The sequence below is a fragment of the Poecilia formosa genome, unplaced genomic scaffold, assembly GCF_000485575.1.
Source record: "Poecilia formosa unplaced genomic scaffold, Poecilia_formosa-5.1.2 Scaffold53, whole genome shotgun sequence".
Taxonomy (NCBI): Eukaryota; Metazoa; Chordata; class Actinopteri; order Cyprinodontiformes; family Poeciliidae; genus Poecilia; species Poecilia formosa.
The window spans coordinates 1284634-1307444 of record NW_006799992.1 but is presented as its reverse complement, the minus strand read 5'-3'; the positions used below and the strand labels follow the sequence as shown (position 1 = coordinate 1307444).

The 22811-nt window shown below is 36.9% G+C and overlaps 3 protein-coding genes across 4 annotated transcripts in view; 1 reads left to right on the top strand and 2 right to left on the bottom strand.

The window, feature by feature from the left end:
• Positions 1 to 4991, bottom strand: part of LOC103138695 (dihydrolipoyllysine-residue succinyltransferase component of 2-oxoglutarate dehydrogenase complex, mitochondrial-like) — a 15531-nt gene extending 10540 nt beyond the window's left edge. Inside the window, exons 1-8 of the mRNA XM_016671878.1 lie at positions 4063 to 4991; positions 2001 to 2034; positions 1849 to 1891; positions 1568 to 1632; positions 1390 to 1464; positions 1224 to 1279; positions 1025 to 1133; positions 7 to 138 (exon numbers count right to left, since the gene is read on the bottom strand). Coding sequence (XP_016527364.1) covers positions 7 to 138; positions 1025 to 1133; positions 1224 to 1279; positions 1390 to 1464; positions 1568 to 1632; positions 1849 to 1891; positions 2001 to 2034; positions 4063 to 4125 — 577 coding nt within the window. The 5' untranslated portion in view covers positions 4126 to 4991. The remainder of the gene's footprint in view (positions 1 to 6; positions 139 to 1024; positions 1134 to 1223; positions 1280 to 1389; positions 1465 to 1567; positions 1633 to 1848; positions 1892 to 2000; positions 2035 to 4062) is intronic.
• A 263-nt stretch (positions 4992 to 5254) lies between these two features.
• Positions 5255 to 13921, top strand: LOC103138693 (prospero homeobox protein 1-like). 2 transcript variants are annotated; one of them, XM_007553002.2, is made up of 4 exons: positions 5255 to 6833; positions 7003 to 7104; positions 7421 to 7615; positions 10953 to 13921. In XM_007553002.2, the coding sequence occupies exons 1-4, from the start codon at positions 5571 to 5573 to the stop codon at positions 11118 to 11120; spliced, it is 1728 nt and encodes a 575-aa protein (XP_007553064.1). In that variant the 5' UTR covers positions 5255 to 5570; the 3' UTR covers positions 11121 to 13921. The 2 variants fall into 2 exon arrangements, with proteins under 2 accessions (XP_007553064.1, XP_016527367.1); XM_016671881.1 differs by lacking the exons at positions 7421 to 7615; positions 10953 to 13921 and having other exon boundaries at positions 5255 to 5479; positions 5570 to 6833; positions 7003 to 7236.
• A 1148-nt stretch (positions 13922 to 15069) lies between these two features.
• ylpm1 (YLP motif containing 1) overlaps positions 15070 to 22811 on the bottom strand; it is a 28371-nt gene continuing 20629 nt past the window's right edge. The window contains exons 35-38 of the mRNA XM_007553001.2: positions 18746 to 18797; positions 16965 to 17092; positions 16672 to 16852; positions 15070 to 15969 (exon numbers count right to left, since the gene is read on the bottom strand). Of these exons, the coding sequence (XP_007553063.1) occupies positions 16706 to 16852; positions 16965 to 17092; positions 18746 to 18797 (327 nt within the window). The 3' untranslated portion in view covers positions 15070 to 15969; positions 16672 to 16705. The remainder of the gene's footprint in view (positions 15970 to 16671; positions 16853 to 16964; positions 17093 to 18745; positions 18798 to 22811) is intronic.

The window sequence follows — 22811 nt, the reverse complement described above, 5'->3', positions numbered from 1 at the left end:
AGTAACTGGTGGAATGAATAGTGCGGTAGTCACCAGGCGGCGGTGGAGCAGGCGGTGGTGGCAGTGGAGCAGAAATGGACGGCTGAGGAGGGATGTCCTCTGTAGCTGCAGAGGGAGCAGCTTTGGCAGCTGGAGCAGCTAAGAAGTTAGATGCAAGCTTTATGATTTTTTTTTCTTTTTTTTGTATATGAATACAAATACAACCCTCCTCCCCACCCACGGCATTATTAAAAATGTTAAAGTGACGAAAAAAAAAGAAGCTTAATTTACATTTATTTTATAGGAATCTTGGCACAAGTGATTTTAAATAAACAAATATTAACGTTAGAATTTTTTTTTCACATTGAATTCAGACACTCAAAATAAAACATGAATTTATTAAAAATCCTTTCACACACACTTACCAGGTAACACGCTGTGTAAAAGACGCAATGAACAGGTGTTATTTGAACATTTCAAACCGGTTGGCATTTTTGAAAGCAAAACAATTAATACAAATGTTACAAATAGCAAAATATAAAAGGGGATGATCATTTATTTGTAATGTCCGTTAAGAATAGGTTTGATTTTTGTAGAGTTACAGTATTTCGCATAAGCTGTAGCTGCATGACTGAGTTTTTAGAGAGACCAGTATAGACACCATTGCAATAATTTAACCTACTAAAAATAAGATTGCGCTTCATTTTTCATCCTTGGGACCCAAAACAATGACGACTGTTTTATCTGAAATGAGCTTACTGGAAAAGAAAATGTCTGACCCAATCGGTTATATTATCTAGGGACTCTTTCGGTGACTTTAAAATAAGGCATGTTGTAATACTACGTCATCTGAGCTAAGTGGATCATATAGACGTTGATCAAAACTGACATTGATCAACCATCTGGGATTTTTCAGATTGACACAAAATAGCCACAATATGTCAAGAACCAGAAAGAAGAAAATCAGACGATCCCAACCACTTTACCAGTTACTATGTTATATATATATATATATATATATTAGTTACTTGGTTCATAATCAAACCTCCTTTCTGTAGCCTGAACAGGGGAGTTCCTGCTTCCACCCTCCCTCCATCAGGGATCAGCAGCTCCTCGATCACACCGGCTGCAGGAGTTGGGACTTGTATTGACGTCTGGAAGAGCAGAGCAAAGATGTTTTAACTGCATTATAACAATAATGTTAATGTAGGTTTGGGTTTGAGTTTAATTTTTTCATATCAAACCTTGTCGGTCTCGACTTCACACACCTCTTCGTCGTCTGCTACCGAATCACCCACAGCTTTAAAAAAAAAACAAACAAAAAAAAACAACAAAAAAACAAAAGAAACTGAGTGGCACTTCACACGCAGAAAACAATAGAATATATTATTTAAGCTGATAAATGCTAACCTTTTTCCCACCTTACATCGCCCTCTGTGACTGACTCGGCGAATGGAGGCGTGTTGACCGTGACCAATTCGTCGTCTGTACAAGAAAGACCATAAAAGTATAAATTCAGAGCCACCATGAGTAACAAAAAGTAGCAAGCAGAGTCAGTTTTAAACAAGATACTAAGACTGATACATACTGGAAACAGCGGACGTCCTAAAATACCTGCAGAGGAATGCATTTGATGGGGCCAGATATCTACGCCTTCATGTGAAAAAGAAGATTGTGGTTCAAATTCAGTAAAACCTTTTTAAAACCGAATGTAAAACATTTTAACAATGCAACTGACTCGCTAACAAAATTTTTTAATGCCACCACAAATGTCTAAAGTAGCTATTTTGTTATCATAGGTTTCTGACTAAATGTTTGATGGTAAGAAAAATGCTGAAAATCAAAAAAGGAGATGATCAGAGAACTTACAGCTGAGATTCCCTGTAAACGAATTGGCTGCAGATTGAGTGACCTTGCAGTAAGTGAGGAAAAGACAAAAATCAATAAAATACAACATTTTTCAACCATGAAAAGAAGCAGCATTACTGACTTTCTCATAGTTTAGTTAGAAATAATCTTACCCGATAAACTTTGTTGAATACCCAAATTAGAAACCTTAAAAAGGAGAACGAGAGTGTTAGATTCATTTTGTTTCAATGAAACACTCCATAGTTATTAGCTTCCTCCATAATTATTTCTAGGATTTTATTTTGTGACATCGGGTGTGTATATTTGGGCCGACTGTCACGTGAACGGATTGTTGTCCACCTTTTTATCTTTCATGTCATGTCAAATTGTTCATTTGGAATTAATGTGTTTAATGTTTATTTAACCTGCAGACTATATTAGGTTGCTCACATTTCTTAATTGCTCCCAAACCGATTAACAAACCACTAACACGACTTAAAAATATATATTTTTAAATAAAAATGGTAAAGAATCATTTACTCCTCTTCTCACACACTTTTAGAGCTAACAACCAGCTAAACCACCTCATTTTCCAGTGGACCGCTGTAAGCTCCACCACTGCTAAATGCCATACAATGGACATGACTCATACATGTGTGTGTGTGTGTGTGTGTGTGTGTGTGTTCTCAGGGCTTGGCTCCACAAGTAACATCGGTCCAAGTCTGGTGGAGCCACTTGTGTAAAAAGCAATTGATGCGAGATGCCTGAGGAGGGTGGAGTCAGTCAAAGTGGAACCAAACGTTCTTTTCCAGTTCCTGCACGGACATGCAGCTATCAAGTTTCACCAGTTTTTAGTTTAATTTTGCAAAAAAGCTGAGATGTTATATAGTTACCTTTATGCCTTAATTATGCCAGCAAAATGTTTTGTAGTCAAACATGTATTCTACCATGGCTTATTGTGGCTACATCAACAGAAAGTGAATCTGGGACTTGTTATCCAAACCTTTTTATTTTATTTTATTTTTATACATGTTCACTGTTAAGACTCAAACGTCTCTCTGTGTCGATGTTTTGTTGCTCTGTGACTGCAGTGTTTTCTGTAGCAATGAACAACCTTTTGGTATAACTTTAACATATGTTCACTATCCTTTACATTCTGTGTTTCTTTGTCAAGTGGTCGGTTTAACTGGTGACTGCTGGATGTTTTTATGATGTAAAACATAGCCTTGTTGCTGAAAATGTGCTATACATATTTATTTGACTGGTTTGGGTTTCTGACACAGAGGCAGTTTCAACCATCTAGCTGCTGATTTGAGATGCAGTTTTAAGAATGTGAAGGCTGTCCTCTTTCCTTATTAACCCATCCACTTTATGCAAAGCACATGCAGCAAAAAAAAAAACGACAACAAAAAAAAAAGAAGATACTCCTACCACCATTCAAATCTCTACGTTGAGATTTGAAATCTGCACCGTAGCTCATTAAACATGCTTCTGTTTATCTATTCATCTGCTTTACTTTGCAGGCAAGCTGGATTCCCCAGTTCTTCTGAAAATGTCACAAAGCTGATGCGCATTTGAGCATTTTCATTTTGCACTACAAGAAACCTTCATTGTCAAAGCAGAAACACTGCTTTGCACTTTATTTTTGGTAAGAGGCTCAAATCAGATTTGTAGCCTGGTGATTAAATCTCAGTAACTCGGTTGTTTTTTATCTACATTTACTCTTATTTTATGTTTATACATTTTTTAAGTTTTAAATCTAATGCATAAAAAAACATTTTTATATTTCATTATTTCCATTTACTTCTCTGAGTGTTCAAATACTTTTTTTTTTATCTTTATGCTGTTTATATATTTTTGTTGGTGTTAAAATAACTACATTTTTTAAAAGTATTTTGGACCATTTTACGGTATACATCTCATATTTAAATTTCCTTATATTTTTTGGTGGTGATATTTTGCATGCTCTTTTGTTTGTTTTTTGACACGAGTGCTAATTTGGATCCCCCCCCCTCCCTATTTCTCTCTGGGATCTTCACTGACTTCCTTGGACTCTCCATATTACTCAGTACAAACAAGCACTTACATTGCTGGCAAAGAAAAAAAACTATCAGTCAAACATGATCACTATGAAGTTATTATCCCCTCTTTTTGCAAAGTTTACTCTGTTTTCTGTTGCTCGTCAGCCTGCAGTTTACCCGGTTTAGCTCGTCTTGTTGCTTCCTGTCTGCTTACTTGGCTCGCCGCTGACAGGGACCGACTCAGCGTGCGGTAAACACACGGCGACCGTGACAGCATCTCGGTTGCAGGAGACCACCTTTATTGCCCTGTTTGTGGAAGCTGAAGGAAACAGGGAGAAGGAAGCGAGCTATACCTCACGCCCCTGCAGCACAGCGGCGCTCCCACTGGGAGGAACCACCGCAGCTCGCCCGGGAGTGGAGGGACCGCAGCACACAGCGGGCGGTGCGGGAGTAGATATCAATCGCACCCCACCTCAGACGGAACCATCTTTTTATACCAAGATCGGCTTTCCTGCTCCTGTGTTTTTATCCCAGTTATGATTTTTTTTAACATAGCAGTTAATATGGCGCATTTTAGATTTGGTTTAAGAATCAGCAAATCTGTTGGTGGAAGGAATACATATATTGGAAATGAGAAACAACAGCAGCCCAAGCACTGGGCCTTGTGGAACACCACAATTCTATTTATATTAAAATGATCGAAGTTGCTTGCTTCTGCCAGAGTAAAATATCGTGTTGTATCTTGGTTGAGTTAAAAACTATATCTACTCAATACAGTTCACAGATCCGAACAATTTGATGCATCAACCTTCACCAATCACTATTTAGCTCCAGTCATCTTTGCATCAACAATAAGCATCTTCTCTCTCCCTTATAGAATAAAGTCTCCCCACAGAAAGATGCTGCCATCACTATGTTTCACCATTGTGATTGTGCACGTAGAGTTACGCACAAATCCAGTACATGTAGGTCATAAAATAAAAATCTGGTCTCTGGCTGGAGAAGTGTTTTCCACATACTTGTGTCCCGTCTTTTTGTCACTCGTCCATGAAAGCCACATTTCCTCCTGAGGTTTCATGGGCAACTTTCTTGCTTTCTTCAATGATTACAAACATCTACGTTTGCAGAAAAAACTTTTTTCAAAACTTATACACTGTTATACACAGATGGACTTTTTTTCACTAATCTTGTGACATCTGAAAGCTTTTTTTTAAAAAAAAAATGGATTTCAATTATGAATGCCAGAGCAAAAGGGGTTGAATACAAATGTACACCATAACAAAATAAGATAACCATGCATCATTTTCTCTGATTTCTTTGGTGTCTTTTTCAGACACCAAAAAAAAAAAAAAAAAAAAAAGTATATATTGCCGTTTGTGGTTTAATATAAAACAAACAAAATGCAAATAAAGTATAAAAATGTAATAATTGAATCCAAGGATAATTTTTTTGAGGTGGGTCTATGTGTGTCAGGCGTGTGTTAGACCACACCTCCAGTTCTTTGAGGGGCTTTTAGCAGATTCACTACAGATAAATAATTGCCCCATCCTCCTGCGAGCTTCAAAACCCTCCGTGGTCTCTTAGTGCACCTCTCAGGCACGCCATTAGTTCTTTATTACGACTCTGGCTCGGTGAGTATGACGAATAAAAATGCTTATATTCATAACGAAGCATCACATTGTTAATTATCACATTTCCCCCACTCTTTTCAGGCTGTGAAGCATGAGTTTCTGGAGCAAAGGTATGTGTTCTTCCAGCGACGTCTGCCTGGCCGGCTGCACCGCAGAGCATCTGCCCCCCAGTCACCCTGACCCGCCGCCATCAAATTTAGGTGGTTTTTACACCTCACACAAGGACGGCAAGAACATCAAGGGACTGATTCACAGGATTGAAAACACTGCTTCGGGTTTATCGTGTTCCGTCCCGGTGGAGTATAATCTGTCCACAGGGAGCACAAGAACACCTTTGTCTCCTGTTTTTTCCAGTCATTACGACTGGAGTCTCAACAGCGGCCGCCAAGCCAAGCGTGCCAGAGTTGAGAACATCATCAAAGGTATAACCTGCACAGATGTGGCGCCAAATCAGCATGAGGAGACCGGCTGCGTGCGGGAGGGAGAAGAAAGGGTCGAAGTGTCGGCTTTACATCAGAGACACGTGGAAGCGAGTGGAACTGAAAGCCTCAGCGAAAGCCACCGGTACCTCAGAGAGGTTAGGACGAAGTTCAGTCCCATCTGCGAAGATGAGAAGTTTCCCAGATGGAGTGTTTCGTCTGAAGCATCTACAGACGAGGTACTTTCCAAGTCCTGCAGCGAATCTGAAAGCAGTTCAGGTAAAATTCATCAGGAATGGAAGAAGGCGACGCCAGGCCACCTCGGCTCCAAACCGGATCGGGCGAAGCTGATGGCAGACATTTTAAAGTACGAGCTGACCCGAGCTGTGAGCAGGAGTGTGGACTCCATTTTCAAAAGCATGCCGCTTGTACAGACCCCAACTGAGATGGAGAATTCAGAAACTACTCTCCCTCCTCATTTGGCAGAGTGCATGGAGGATAAATTAAGATGTGGGACGGCAGAGGTTCTGCTCCCAGACGTCCAAACAGAAGCTCTGTCTCTGGTGGTCCAAAAGCCAGAGCTGGAAAGGCCGCGAAACTTCATCCTCCAGTCTACATCAGCGGCTCCTCTTACCCCCAAATCTCCCATCTTCTTCAGCAGTGAGCCTGAACAAGCATCGAAGCAAGACAACATCACACACCATCGACGGCACAGTTTTAAATGTTTACCAGGCGGATGCTCTGAAGGCGGTGAGCCAAGATTGGACACGTATTGGAATTTGGTCAAAGTGAAATCAAAGGTCACCTCCAGATGTGTGAGAAGCCCTCACACACACACCGTGCCGGTGGATCAGGTGATTCTTGAAAGCCTGCAGCTCCCACATGTGAAGTTAGAACCAGATTGCTTCGAGAAAAATAACCTCTACATGTTGAACGTATCCTTTCAGACACTCATGAGTCATTTCGATCTGGTATGGTTACCTTGTATTTTTAAATGCTCCTTATTTTAGTCTAAAGAAAACCACACGTCTCTTTAGTCATGACAACTTAAGAGAATTTTGATTCAGATTTGTGGATTTCTTCCTTAACAATGGCGTTTTTCAGGAGTGTCTGACAACAAACCACCTGAAGAAAGCAAAGCTCATGTTCTTCTACACTCGCTATCCGAGCTCAGTGGTGCTGAGGATGTGCTTCCATGACGTGCAGGTGAGTAAAACCTTATCATCTCCAAAAAGAAAGTTGTAGAAAACTTGCAAACCCTAAAAAAAAAAAAAACTTGACGTTTTGCTTCAAGTGTCATGTTTTCCAAATCTAACCACATTATAAACCTTGAGATTTATAACTTGCAAAATATCCTGAATAACATAAAAAAAACAACCCAGCAGACAACACGGTGAAACAGTTGCATCATTTTATTTAATTGTTTTTTTTTTTTTACATCTAAAATATTCACAATCAAGTTTCCAGTAACTCGTGGTCATGTTTCATTACTTTACTTACCCGTTGCGTGTGTCGTCCACAGTTCACACGCTGCATCACCTCCCAGCTCATCAAGTGGTTCAGCAACTTCCGGGAGTTTTACTACATCCAGATGGAGAAGTTTGCCCGGAGCGCTCTCCTGGAGGGGGCGCCCGACGTGAGGGATCTGACTGTAAGCAGAGAATCAGAACTTTTCAGATCGCTAAACATGCACTACAACAAAGCCAACGACTTCCAGGTGAGGATGATCTCATGACTCTTGGAGCCCAGAGAAATTAGAAATAGTAGGCTAAAATTTTTTTTAATCTGATTAAGGAGCAGAGATTCCATTTTTTTTTTTTTTTTTTACATTTTCCCCCTCATTTGTTAGAATTTAAATATATTTTTTACTTAATATTCAGCTGGGTTTCTTAGAAGTCTCATTTTATTTACAGAGGCACACATTTTTCACACTGAGTTTATAAATTCTATATTGGTTTGTATGTTTTCCTCTGCTCAGATTCATCACAGTCCTAATTGCACAGATTTAAAAACTACAAGTGCAACAATTAGTAATTGTATAATAATAAGTTGTAGTGTAGCTTACATTTTCGTGACATGTAGGCAATAGTACCAAATTACAACAGAAAAGAAAGGACAGTAGAAATAAGCTGACTTTTAAATTAGTAAAAACAAGTTGCAACTACAATGTCAGATTTTTATCAGATATTGTATTGGTATTCAAGAAGTTTGTATGTTGCTTGTGACATGCCCAAAAGTCTGCATGCCTTCTGTAAAGGGAAGCAATCGTTTAAGAGGCTATGACCTGCAAACGGTGATAATTCAATTAGGCATTGTGACTTAGGCAAGCACCTCCTCTATACATTACAACAGACCTGATGCCCTGATGAATTATACCTTGCAAAATAAGAATTTAACTGTCAACTATCAAATTAACTACTAAATTTGCCTCAGTTTTATTTGCTTAAACTATAAAAACACATTTTTAAAAATCTGCAGTGAAGAATGTTCCATGTGATTTTTTATTTTTTTTACATTTAACTCTAGGTGATGACACATGGTTTTAAAAAAAAAACAAACAAAAAAAACAAACAAACTGTAAAATTGGCTTTTTACTTTAGAGGAAAATCTGCAAACCAGAATCACATGATTACAACCATATTTTCTTACACAAGATGGCATATAAGAGTTACCGAATTCTTCATGAAGAGAGATGAAAATAAACAAAAGGTCACATATAGTGGCGCTAAAAAAAATAAAAAGTTACATCATGGTGCAATCATACATTTCATGTCATCAAAAGGAGCGCAATCTGATCATTGTGCCTTTATTACCACCACTTAAGTTTGTCCAAATGGGTCGTTTGCTCATTTTATGAGCACTCACTGTGTCGGCTAATGTGGGTTAGTTGCTTGAACCGAAAGATACCCAAGCCCATTGTTTTTGCTCAGAGGTTTTACAACCTTTAAAAGCCATTGTGGTTATATACTGAAGAAGGGAGAGGATCAAATATGTGGTTTCTTAATCCCAGTTCATGACTGGAGAGAAATTGTCTGATTGGAGTTGGTTTAAAACAGGCAAGTGTCCACTCTGTTTGTCTTGGCATTTCTCTAACCTGCAGCTGAAAAACAATTTCAAGCTGCCATGAACTGATTATTCCAGGTCAGAATTATTTTGAATGAATCTTAACTATCCTTTGTCTTATGCTCAAATATTCATAGCTGGAACAGCTGTGAAGGCGGTTTACATGTTTACTGTTATCTCCAGAACTTGCTCATGCAGACAGAGAAAACAGCTAAAATGCAATTTGGAAAAAGACAGAAAAAAAAAAATATATATTTTTTTTTGTCCTTTTTGGTGCATGGGTTTAATGAGAATACCTTTCAGTTTTCTTTACATCTACCAGTAATACACTACAGCCTTGAAAAGGCTTCTGAAGCTTCAGAGGCAAGGCTAAGGAATAAACAATTGTAGAATAATGTGCATCCAATTAAGATGAATTTACATAGAAAACAAATTTTGCAGTTGAAAATGCATTTAAAAAAAACAAAAAACAAACAATAACTCAGAACATTTCTGCTAAAAACCTAGAAAACCTTTGTAAACACACTATAAAAATATAGAGCAGTGAGTATAGTGAGTATATTAACAATACTACCCTTAAAAATTTGAAGACAGTCTTAATAGGCTTATGTAAAACATATTAAAGCGTGGTGTCGAAACATTTTGCCATGAGTCGAAATCCTCAACTGCTCAAAGTCCAAAAAAAAAGATGCTTTACTGTTAAAGGTAATTTACAAATATGTAAACTATGGATCCTGGACTTCAACAGCATAGTTTAAAAATCCATGAAGTCTAAATGTTGTTTTTGTTTTAATTCTTCATTACAGAGATGGTAATATTTTGGTTTAGCCAAATGTTGTTCCTAACATTTTTCATCTTAAGATTTCAATAGGACACTGCCCTCAGGCCGCACTTTGGGCACCACTGCGTTACAGCACAGCTTTCATACATCAGCAGAAACTGTACAGATACAAAATTAAAATTTAGGTTGCGTTTCATTATAAATAGCATTTGGTTAAGTGCAAACCAGGCAGGTACAAAGGAAAGGAATGATTCAAACAGCATTATCACTAAATACATCACTGTAACAGATATCCTGTACTGTTAAGAAGCTGTTCATTCACAACTTTGATGCACAGCTTTTGAGTTGAGAGGAAGAAAACTCCAGAAAGTATTTGACGTACGAATAAAACATGTAATGCTTTGTTAGTTATGAAACAAGGGACAAACTCTTCCACAGCTCAACAATGTTCAGCTGTGGAAATTGGATGAGGTTTCATGTTTGCAAGATCAATTAGGATGTCAAAAAAATAAACTATACCACAGAATCAAATTTTATTAAGTCTAGTCTTTTTTTTTTTTTTTTTGGAATTCACTTTGAAACTTAAACAAGAAATACAATAAATTATTTTTGGACACAGGAACAGCCGAGCAGTTGCACTGCACTCATTGTGAAAAACCAGACTTTGTATCAAATTAGAAATTGATGTGGTTTATTAGAAATGCATTATGCATAAACGTGCCATTCATAAAACAAATGACAATTGAAACATTTTCCTTCAACAACTAGTCACATTTAGACTTTTTTTTTCCAACCGAGTTGAAAAAAATAAGTAATTTCAAATGTAGGTTTACGGTAAGGTTGCCTGCCTCTGGTTGAGTTTATGATAAAACTATCTGATCTGTTACAGAATCTTACAATGGTGCATAGAAAATAACCAATGCTTTTATAATGCTGGTAGACCTGAAGTATACAAATTTTAAACTGGCTGCAATTTGCATGCTAGAGGTCAAGAAATTATGGAAATTACTTAAATGGGCTGTTGTGTTCAGTAGATATTGGGTTTTAACTCCAGCTGGTTTGTTTATATTTCTTCACTAAGTCTTTACTTACCTTGATATAAAAGACCAGAATATACCTAAGAGCATTATGTTAATTTACTTAAGTTTTTTTTTAGAGCCAACAACTGAGAAAATTGTTTGACTCCAATGTTTCTCGTGTGCTTCGATAGGTTCCTGACCGATTCCTTGAAGTGGCTGAGGTTACACTGAGAGAGTTTTACATTGCAATTTCAATGGGAAAGGATCGCGACCCATCCTGGAAGAAGACAATCTACAAAGTGATCTGCAAACTGGACAGTGACGTTCCACCTGAATTTAAAAGTCATCACTTTGGATGAACACCAGCCAAAAAGGCATCTTGTGCCACAGCGTGGACTTACTGAGTAATTTTGTTTTGAATGGGAAAAGAAAGGCAAATATATGGACGGTAAGTAATATGGATGTCAGAAAGAGGAAGAGTAATGGTTGATTATGTAGCTTCAGCTTTTTACTACTTTACAAAAGCTACTAAAGTTAACTCAGTGAGTGGTCTTAAATGTTTTCTGTATTAAAAGGAAATCTTTAACATGTTAGTTTTGAACGTCTTTAGGTTGCATAAAAAAAAAAAAATCCAGATTTGTGAAGGACTTTTTCAAAATGCACACAAAACAAGGTCCACACCGAAGAGCAAAAAATATTTAATATTTAACATAGAAAGTACATTTTATTTAGATTAATACAATTTCAAAACTTATTCCACATGATTAAATCTAGCACATTTACTTCCCATACTTACCATAAGTTCATCATGTTTGATTTGTTCTGTTGGTACTCGGGCAAAATGTCTTCAGGACGAGAAATGCTCTTTGCTCTTGTAGCTTCAGGGAATCCAGGCAGACGAATCCAGATTAAAATCCAGAGTGGGAAAATTCAAACCCTGGGTTTCCTTCAGTCTTCGAAGAGTTTAAACATGGAAAAGAAAAATGTTGATAACACCAGTGTCTTTTTTTTCTATTACATGTTAATAAATTACATACAATAAATGTAGCTACCCATACTGAAAAAAAGCAGGGCCTCCTTCTTACATCCTTACTAAGAAGCTCTAAATGACCTGACCTCTCCTCAGTTTTCTGGCGACCAACCCAGGTAAAGTCAAATCTCAAATTCCACCATTACCAAAAAAGGTTTGTACTTTCAGGATTTCAGCAAGACAAACATTATGAACTCTTTAAGTCTGCAGAGTTGACAAGTTGTCAAGCATACAGTCAGTGTTAGTCAAAAGGTCAGTTCCACAAAAGTTGATTGTTCACAAAGCCGTTTCTAGGCATATTAATGGAAAGTTGAGCTGAATGAAAGTGTGGTAGGAAAAAGGCGCAGAAGCAACAGGGGTGACTTTAGTTTTTAGAGAACTGTGAAGCAAAGGATCTTTCAAGAGTTTGGGGGAGATTCATAAGATGTAGAGAGAGTCCAGAGTTGGTTCTGAAAGAGCCACCAAATATATATATTCAAAATAATGATCTATGACTATTCCAGTCTTTGTGCTAAACCACTCCTGAAACACAGACATCAGAAGAGTCTTACCTGGGCTAAGAAGAAAAAGTGCAGGACTGTTGTCCAGTGACTGAATTAAAATGTGCTAATTTGGAAATCAAGGTCCCAGAGTCTGGAGGAAAAGTGAAGAGGAATATAATTGAAGTTGCTTCAGATCCAATGTTACATTTCCAGTCTGTGATGACTTTGGGTGTCATCTGCTGGTGTTGGTCCAAAATCAGAGTGACCACCTGTCAGGACATTTTTGGGCACTTCAAGCCCGCTTCTTTCGAAAAGCCTTATGAAGATGGTGATTTCACCTCCCAAAAGGAATTCACATCTGTTCACACTAAACTAAATTTTAGTTTTCCTTATTTGTATGCTAAGAATACGGAAATTGGCAAACTATACTGAAACAAACACTGCCTGGCCAAAAAAAAAAAAAAAGTCTATTTTGTTGGACCACCTTTAGCTCTGATTACGAAACACATTTCCTGCGGCATTGTTTTGAAAAGCTGATGCTGTATCACAAATGATTTTGTATCATCTTTTCACCAAGATCTTGTTTTGATGATGGGAGAGTCCGACCACCTCTCAAAGCCAGCATATCCCCAGGATTCTCAATGGGATTAAGGTCTCAACTGCATGGTGGCCAATCCATTTGTGAAAATGATGTCCCATGTTCCCTGGACGACTTTCACAATTGGTCTAATGAATCATTGGCAAAGGTATATTTCAAGATGACATCAGGGAGGAAAAACTTCATTGACAAAATTACCTGATTATTCAGCATCTTCAGGTAGTCAGCTGACCTCATAATGTTTTGAACCTAAATCTGACCAATCCTGGATCACAGGGCAGGGCTGCCCCCAGGGGCCTGTACAGTAGACACTAGGCATGTTGAGTGCATCACTTCATCTGCCTCTCTTCTTACCCCGATGTGCCCATCACTCTGGAATAGGGTAAATCTGGGCCCTTCAGACTACATGATCTTCTTCCTTTGGTCCAGAGTCGTCTTATTTTGCTCCTTGCATATTTAAACCTTTTTCTCCAGTTAGCTTCAATGATTAATGGTTTTCTTATGGCTACACAGCTGTTGAGTGCCAATCGAATGGATTCCCTTTTCATTGTGCACATAGAAATATTTTTACTGGCATTTAACAGTTTTTAACCCATTTTTAGTAGTTTCTCCAGTCTCACTAGATGTTTTCTCTGCTTGGTGCCAGTGATTTCCCCTTTCTTAAACAGACCAACATCTTTTCCACAACCACGGGATGCGTCTTTCGACATGGTTGTTTAAGAAATGAGAAGCTACTCATTGCATCTTTAGGGGTTAAATAACATGTTACCATAAGAGATAAGTGACCATGCACTAATTATCCAACAGGAGGCTCAAACGTAATTACTTGGTTTGGCAACTTTTTTTTTTTTTTTTTTTGGCCAGGCAGTGTAGAATTTTTAAAAATAATTAATAAAAGTATAAATATGATTAATGGATTGAATTACAAGTAAATTAATTTTTCAATATGAAGATTATAAGATAATGTTTTGAAACATTCTGTTTGCAGTATTGTTTGGATATCTGCTATTTGGGTGTTAGCATTCATGACCTATTAAGACTATAACAAGACAGAAAAAAAGGAAAACACCAATCTGTGTAGATCATGGTTCACATCATGATCACTAACGTGCAAAAATACAATATGTTACTAGCGTTCCAACACTACCTCTGATATTTCTTATGACTCTTTCGCTGTAAAAAAGGTAAACCAGCTCAGTTGAAACAACTACCATAGGACACAGTGAGTAGTAGCAGTTCAAGAAGGTGGTATAGTGGAAACTATTGTTCAGCAGTGGGCACTAAATGTACAAAGAATTTTCCAGAGGCTGAAGGCAAATATGTCTTGAAAAGCACATGTCTACATAGTGCATAATTGTTCATCTTTCTGTTGTCAGTAAAAATCTAAGTTTAATTGGAATAAAATTCTTGGTGACTACGATTATCACATTAAGTAATAAAACTTTTCATACAAAAATTTAAGATAAAAATGATGCGCTTTTGTTTTTTTCCCAAAAATAGAATGTTAAAACAAAACAGTAACGAAGCATAATGCAATAATCTGAGTTACTATTGCTCTTGAGTTATTAAAAAGGTCCATTTTAAACACCACCAAAGATGATTGACCCCTTATGCATTTCTTGTTTTTCCCTTCTTGACACCTATATTCTGAAGTTTTAATATTGGATTATCATAACCCAACAATATTTTTCCCCTCAATAAATGAAATTTTAATTATTTTTTTCAATTACAATTTCATTTATTATGGGAAAAAATTTTTCCAAACAACCTGGGCCTTTGTGGGACAGTTATTGGCCCCTTGTTCAATCACCAACAATCCATTATAAGAGTCCATTTCCTTATAATGGAATAAACAAATAATTAAGAATAAACAAATTACTTAAATTGCAAGTATTTTAAAGTGGGCAAAATGGTCTGAAAAAGCAATGCAACATGTCCTGATTTAAATAAAAATTCAAGAACACTTAGCCAAAGTTATTGGCCTCCATTAGTCAGGAACAGGTTGCAGAGCCTTTTCTACGACTATAGAGTTAAGTCAATCACCAACAAATATAGAAAACATGAAAAAGTGGAGAGAATGTTTTTCAAATGTTTATGACCTTAAGCTCAAGCACACTCTGATAATGCAGCAGAGTAATGATCCAAAGAACACCATCCAGTTTAAATACCTTAAAAAAAAAAAAAAAAAACACTAATATTTTGGAATGTTTTACTCAAAGTCAGACTTATAACTGATTAGAAATGGTGTAAGTTTAGGTCAATTCATACTCAAAAACACCATTTACTCAAGTTATTGTCTGATTAAACTTGATTGGGTGATCTGAAACATTCAAAAAAGCAAAAACAGCAGTAATATGTAATGGGGAGGGTTACTTTTTCACAGCACTGGATGAAAAATAAGAAGTCCACTGTTTATTGAAAGGAATTGGCTCCTTTTTACTGTAATATTTTCGTCACCACCTTGTAACATGCACTGCCAATGAACTCTAAGGGTGTCAGTTACAGGAGATGGGACTTAAACATCTTTATTAATACACCTACTTCCATGTTGGATCGGTTTATATAAAAATATATACAAGTTCAATTTATAAAAATATTCATTCGCATAACAGGGAACCTAGATGAACAAGAGATGAGTACAGTTGATCGTCATCTTAGTCTGGAGATTGTGACTTCAATGCCAAAACATGAATGTACAGAGACGAGACTTTCATTGTAGATTAGCAATAAACTGAACAAAAAGTCTTGCCAAACATAAAGCAACACAGGTAATTCTCCAAACATCATTATGAAACCCCACTGACAAATCTCATTAGTTTTTAATGTTGAGAACCTTTTATTTTTCCTCTACAACACATTGACTAAAACAGTGTTACAGGTATACAGTACATGAAGTATAAAACAGAGAAAAAGGTAAAAGATGCCTGAATACTTAAACAAAATAAGCACAGATTATTAACTACAACTCATCCCAGAGGGAAAAATGTGTTCTTTATAATTATTAGTGAAGTGACAAAAACTACTGATAACTGTTGGGAATATTGTACTGACGAATGTTTCACTGTCAAGGAGCTGAAGCATCTTCACATTCTGGGCACCTGTGGAAAGCAAATAATGTTATTTAATGATAAACTTGTTTGCAATAAACAGTAAAGGTTAAAATCTTAAGCAACAAAATCTGTCATACCAGTAAATTTAAAGATGTTTGATTCAATGCACAATACTTTCTCAGCTAGCATCTAACATTACAATTGCTCCCCATCAACCAAACAACTCAGTGGAAAGGAAAGGCAATTTGTACAAGTAAATGTTTGTTAAAATAGAACAAGGTAAAATATTCCACTCTTGTGTTAACTGCCTTCAAATATGTGAGAATTTTTTTAAAAACAGTGACAAACATTGTAAACAAGCGTTTCTACTTAGCTATGATGCACCAAAAGCTTAGGGTTTTATTGAAAACTGTGGCTAATTTGTATGTGGATACACCATTAAGGGCCACAAATATTACACTTTTTCAGTAAAACTAAGCTGATTGTGCAGTTTCATCCAAAGCAAGCTTTGAAGACCACCCAACTGTCTTTAAATTGAGGATTTGCTGCAACCCACAGGATAAAATACACCTATGGTAGGAAAGTACCATATCGACTTCAAATAAAGTCCATAAAAAACATTCTTATGATAAAAGATACTAGTCTTTACATTTTTTTTAGGATTTATAAATACATCATCTAACATCCTTCAAATAAAACCTGAAATGCCTAAGGTAGTAATTAAAGTAAGAAACTGTAAAACATACGTACCTTACTGTAAACCAAAATAATGAATCAGACTATCCTAGAAATATTTTGTACGATTGAGAGCTCTTTGTGCGAACTGGCCGCTCTCATCTGTTATTTTTTCCCAGTCCGTTTGCCCAACTACAAAACCGATAGCACGCTTTCGATCTGCATCCTTCTGCTCTTCAAGATCAGCCCATCGGACCTTAAGAGAGAAGACAACCAACCAAACCCATTATGAGCATGAAATAGATACTGATCAATTCAAATAGCATTTTCCTAAAAGAAAGTCTCATATAACAGCAAAAAAATGTTACCCTTTTCTTTCCTGGTGCAGACGTGCGTGTGGCATAGTCGTCTGGCAACTGAAGGTAGTCCTCTATGCCGGACAAGTGTTCACTGTCACGCTTCCTCTTCCCACCGCTCACCAGGCCATCCAACTTGTCTTTATTAAGAGGAAAATTAGCGCCAAGGTCACTCTTGTCCACCCAGTAAAAAAATTACCTAATTCTACTTCTGCAATTATTTTTAGGTAAAGTATTCAATACAGAGCTTGGATCTACTCAGGGCATCCTGTAAGTTGTGTTTGTTTACTTGCATTAATTAAAACAGAAAAGTAATTGTCAGGGATTTGCAATATGGTCATAAGGGTAACTGATTGTTGAACCACCTTCTGCAATAATATGTGGCAGAACATACTTTCTGCTTTAGTTTCTCAAGTAATTGTGGTCTTTTCTGCAGCATTGCTTCCATTCATTGAGGTTTATGTATTTGTTTATGCACAACTTTCTTCAGATTCCACTGAAGCAGAAGCAAAGTCTAGTCAGAAGAAAGTTCCTTTTACCACATTGATTACTTTCCATTTTAGCCATGCAATTGTACATCTGATTTCATATTTGGGTTTTCTGACTACATCTATCAGCGGGGTTGAGTCAAATTTGACTCTAGAATGCTTTGGTATACAAAGGAGTTCTTGGTGTACTCAAATACTGCACTGGGCCCAAACCATCATCCCTCTATCACCTTGCTTAAGATTTACTGCAGGGATCTAGAATGTGACCTGATTTCGCAGTAGCGCACCTAAAGAAATGAGGCTGTACTGATGGATCAAGTCACCAAGACAAAAAAGGGTCTCAACACACGGAAAGTCTCCCTGTCGTTCATCAACAAATATTCGGCCCACATCATCATCCAAAACAGTGCTTCTTATCCCTGACCTTCAAGCCCCCTGGTCCTGTTTAGTTTTAGGTGTCTCATTACTGCCACACACCTGACTGAAATACCTGGGTGATTAACAGGCCACAGCAGCTCTAGATGCCTGCAGAGGAGGCCATGCAATCATTTGAATCAGGTGTGATGGAACATATGTAGAATAGAGAGTCTGGATGATCAGGATTGGAAACCACTGGGCTAAACCAATCAGAGACGGTGAATGGCAGGATCCCTTTCTGATTGGCCATGTCCACATATTATTGTATGTCTCAATAGACAGTTAAAAACTGAGCCATGCAAAAATTGTTACCAATGCTCTGACAATGAGCCTTCCACCTTCCAGATAATGTGAACTATGTGTGGCAGATAGTTAAAAACCCATACTTTTGCTGCTGATTTGCTCATAAATTGCACTTTGACGCTACATTTGTGTCCCCAACCTGATCGTGCAGTGAGTCTGATGTAAGCGAACATACAACATGAAGAAACGTGTTTTTAAATCTCTCACACAGTCGCTCAATACATGTTCTGGCACACCTAGTCAGATGAAGCTCTCGGGTTTTTTGCAATTTGCCTCAATATTACACAGTCTGACCTTGGGTCAATTTTATATTTTCAGTCCTGGCAAGAACAGTAATGATCTTAAATGCTTGTAAACTAAAATCTGTAGGATGATGGACATGTTCATAATGGCCTACAAAACACTTTGATGGTTTGCAGCAATTTCTTAAGGAGACAATGCTGTTTTTTTAATACCAAAAACAATAAACCCAATTCTAGTGGTCCAGTCCAAGTAACAAAACGCACATACAAATTACTTATGAGATGGAAATGGAAATCTCTATACTACATGATACAACAGAGATCTGAAATATTGAATACCTACCAAGTTTGGCCTCAGATGTGTCCATCTCCCATTTGCTTTTTGGAAGATATCCCTAGATTAAAGAAACACTGCAATCGTTAAATGTCTGGGTGATGTAGGGGAGGAAGGAGAGAGTAGGAGAGGGGGCTGGCTGAAAAGAGAGGAAAGTGGTTTATAAAAGGTTAAAGTACAAACAAGCAAAACCTGCATAACACTGCATTGGAAGATACAGCAATACAATGAGTGCTACATACATTCTGCTGGCATGCAGACAAATATATTGTAACTCATAAGTGACAAACTGATCATCAGCTAACTGATGATGAATTTGACAAATTAAAGTTCTCTACAAAGAACAAACATAGTTTAAGTAGAAGTTTGGTTTAGTGTACAAAGATGGTCTATTTTTACAAATAATCCCATGGCTGTGTCTTATGCTGAGGATGCAGTCTTCCTGCTGTTAAAAAGTCCTACAAAGATTTGCACTCAAGCTACAGGCTCATCAATAAACATCTGACTGCACAAGTATCCAATCAAGCTACAATGAGCCAAATAATAAAATATTTGCATCTAGCTATTACTGATGTATCAGTGTTTTATGATTTGAACATGTGTTTGTCTAAAGTTTTTTATCTAAGGGATTTCATTAAAATATACATATTACAGGATGACAAGTCAGAAGATGAATTATGGCTATTAATATTCAAATGTTTCATAAAATATGTGGCATGAAAAAAAATCTTTTCATTTGACAAACTGTTGCAACTAAAAGTTGAACTAAGCCTCTTGAATTTCTAAATTGTTGCTTATTTTTGCCAAATTATGTTGGATTATTATACGTTTGTCGTCTCCAACTGTTTTACAGTTGGAGAAACAAAGGAACTATTCTGAACAGTGAATAAATAAGAGTTTACCTTTTAGATCAATATGGACTCAACCAACATCTGCTATCTCTAAGCAGGAAAGAAATCTGCATAAAAACTAATCTTTCTCATCTATCACAAGAAGAAACAAAAACAAATACACAGCTTTTTTGATAACCCTTTGTTGCTTTTTTAAAACAAAAAAAAAAACATGAAACAGGATTAGGTCACTAATAAGACATAATTTTGACTATTAAAGAAGCTATTCAGTTGAATGGCTATGCATGAAATATCACAGATGATGCTTAGCGGACATTTTTAGTTCAGATAAAAAGTCAGCAGGATTCACATCAGTGAAACTCTCCAACATCAGAAAGGAAGACCTCCTGGTTGTTGGCAAATACTAGGCTTTCTTTAACCCTTTTCCTGTTATATTCTCTTCCCTCCAAGTTGCCCAAAAGTCCACTTCTGATGCTTTGATTGGCTTTAGTTGATGTGTTCCAGGTGAAAAGGCAAGGTCCAGTGGAGGACAGGTCCTCTGAACCAAACAAGCCGAAATATTTTAGGAGTGTTTGAGTGTTAAATATTGGTACATACAAATAAATATATGCCCAAGTTATTTATTTTTGAATAAGGTCTGTGAGACACTTTTTTTTATATTTTCCATTCACCGTTTTAGAATTTATTAAGTAACTTTTCAAGTTTGCCATTTGTGCATTAATAATTATAAAGATCGTAAAGTGACAAAACCTCCAGAGATTTAAACCCAGAGCAGACGAGACCACCAGAACTATCTCATTTTAAAGTGAAACAATGCTGTCTCCTGTGTCTATAAGTCAAAGAGATTGTCATAAAGTAACTTCAAATATGTAGGGATCAAACTGGCTCTATGAGCAACTTATGTCTGATTTCCACTGAGCGGTACTGCCCGGGTCGGTGTGGTATGCCATTTCGTCTTTTTCCATTGTAAATGCAACCAATACAACCGACTCGTACAGCACCATTCCTCATCCCCCTTTGGTTGTAGATCCATACAACAATGGTGCTGTATGGTTAGGGTGGAGCTATTGGCGTAACACCACAAAGTCTATTGAATGGAGAACAGAAAAAGCATCACTACTAGCAGAAAACATAATAGAGATTCAATGTGTCGTTAACACGTTAGGCGTTTGTGTTCAACTCCACCTCCCCAGTAGGAGTCTAACTGACAGTGGAAACGGTTTCCTAAATACGCCGACGCATAAAATAGTGTACTGAACCACACCGACTCGCGCTGTACTGCTTAGTGGAAACGAGGCATAATGTGGCTCAGCAGCCACTTCATCCTTGACCTCGGCAGGTTTACAAATGAATGTTGGCAGACTCTGATACACAGAGCCCACTTATTCTCTAATGGTTTTTATTCATTGAAACTGGTCGTTGAATAGATTTAAAACCCATTTTAAATCAAGAATTGTTTGTACAGCTAAATATTAATCAGAATCATCTCTCTTGACATTTGAGAGTTAAACATGTTTGTCTTTAGATTAATTATTTCTTAATAGAGTGTAGATGAAAAATAGAACAATTGTCAAGTAACAGTGGTAAGTAAATTCTTACAAAAATTCAGATTTCCTCCTTTCAATCTTAGCAAATTTGGGGAGTTTCCACACTTAAGGAGTTTTGCATGTGTAAAACCAACGCTACTTAGTTTCAACCCCTGTAATTTACTTTTTGTGCGAATGTGATGTGAAATGATATTTCAGCAAGATGTAGCCAAATGTGCATTGCTTAGAAAGGTGATTCAGACTAAAAGTGATAAATGCTGAATGTCTTTTTCAGAAAGATTCATCCAGACAGCTTCTCAAAATCATTTGGTAAACCTTTTGTAAATTTGCGTAAACTGGAACAAAATAAATAAATAAATAAATAAATAATATGAGGATTACATGGTATTGACTAATTTGAAACGCAGGCCCTTCATCCCGTATAATATTTGGTACTTCCATCCCAATCTTCTAGAGCAGTTTATAGTGGTCAGTTTTGGTTTGCTTTCAGTTTTGTGTGTGAAAAGAAGCCAAACCACTGGAAAGAGTTACAACTTTAACATTGATCCAGACCACAGAAAATGAATTGTGGGTGTAAAACACCCTAAGATGAAGAATTTACATTTTCATGTGGAGATCCCTTTGTTACATATGTATCCACAAAACTAAGAAACATCTTATTCTTTTAGTACACAAGACAAAATGTGTAAACTAATAAAGATTACATTAATTTAGAAAAGGTATGAGACGATAGTTCCTACAGTCAACCCCATTGGAAACAAAAAGTGTTAAAAGGTAAATTATGTATGAACTACATAATTGCATTGAGGGATTTATACCACCTGTAGAGAAAAATGTGTCTTACAAGTGTAAAAAAAAAAAAAGATATGTCTCTGGTTCTTATGGTTAAAAGTCATTAACTGCAGACTAAAATAAGCTGCACAAAATGTCCGATTCAACCTGTAAGAAAATAGGTTAAGAGGTCAAAAGACTTTTTAGCAAATAAAATTAAAAAGCTCCATCTTAACAGATATATTTCCCCAAGTTAAACTGCAAAAATAGTGCCAATTAATATTTGTAAGAAATTTGCCAACACAAACTAAGGCTACACCGGCAAACAATTCAATCTGCAGAGAGGATCACCAGAGCGGACATCCTCTCCAACCACAACTTCTTCAGATCTACTGTCAGGAAAAGGGCAACTAAAATTTCTGCAGATCCCACATATCCTGGACACAACTGTTTAAACTTTACCTTCAAGTTGCCGCTACAGAGCACTTTTTGCAAAAACAAACTGCAACAGAAAGTTTTTCTCCTTAGGTTGCCTCTCTGAAAACCACAATGAACACCTTACAGAATAATCAGTCAGCTACTCTACCATGCAACAAATTAAGCACATTTGTCTTTCTTTTTTCTTAAGAAAAAAAAAAAAAAAGACATGGCTGTACATGCACCTACTGTTCCTTTAATCCTGTATTTTACTTAATCAAAATTGTATGTATTTATACTTTATGTCTACGCAGTGAGCGTTTAAAAAACAAAGTTAAATTCCTTGTTTGAGTACACAATCTTAATCAATAAAGCCGATTCTGCTATTGGTTAAAAACACTGAAAGACGTTATGTGCATGACGATTCTGGTCAGGTGCCTCTAATAACACGCAAAGCATTATATTGCCAGGTTCATCAGGGAACACACA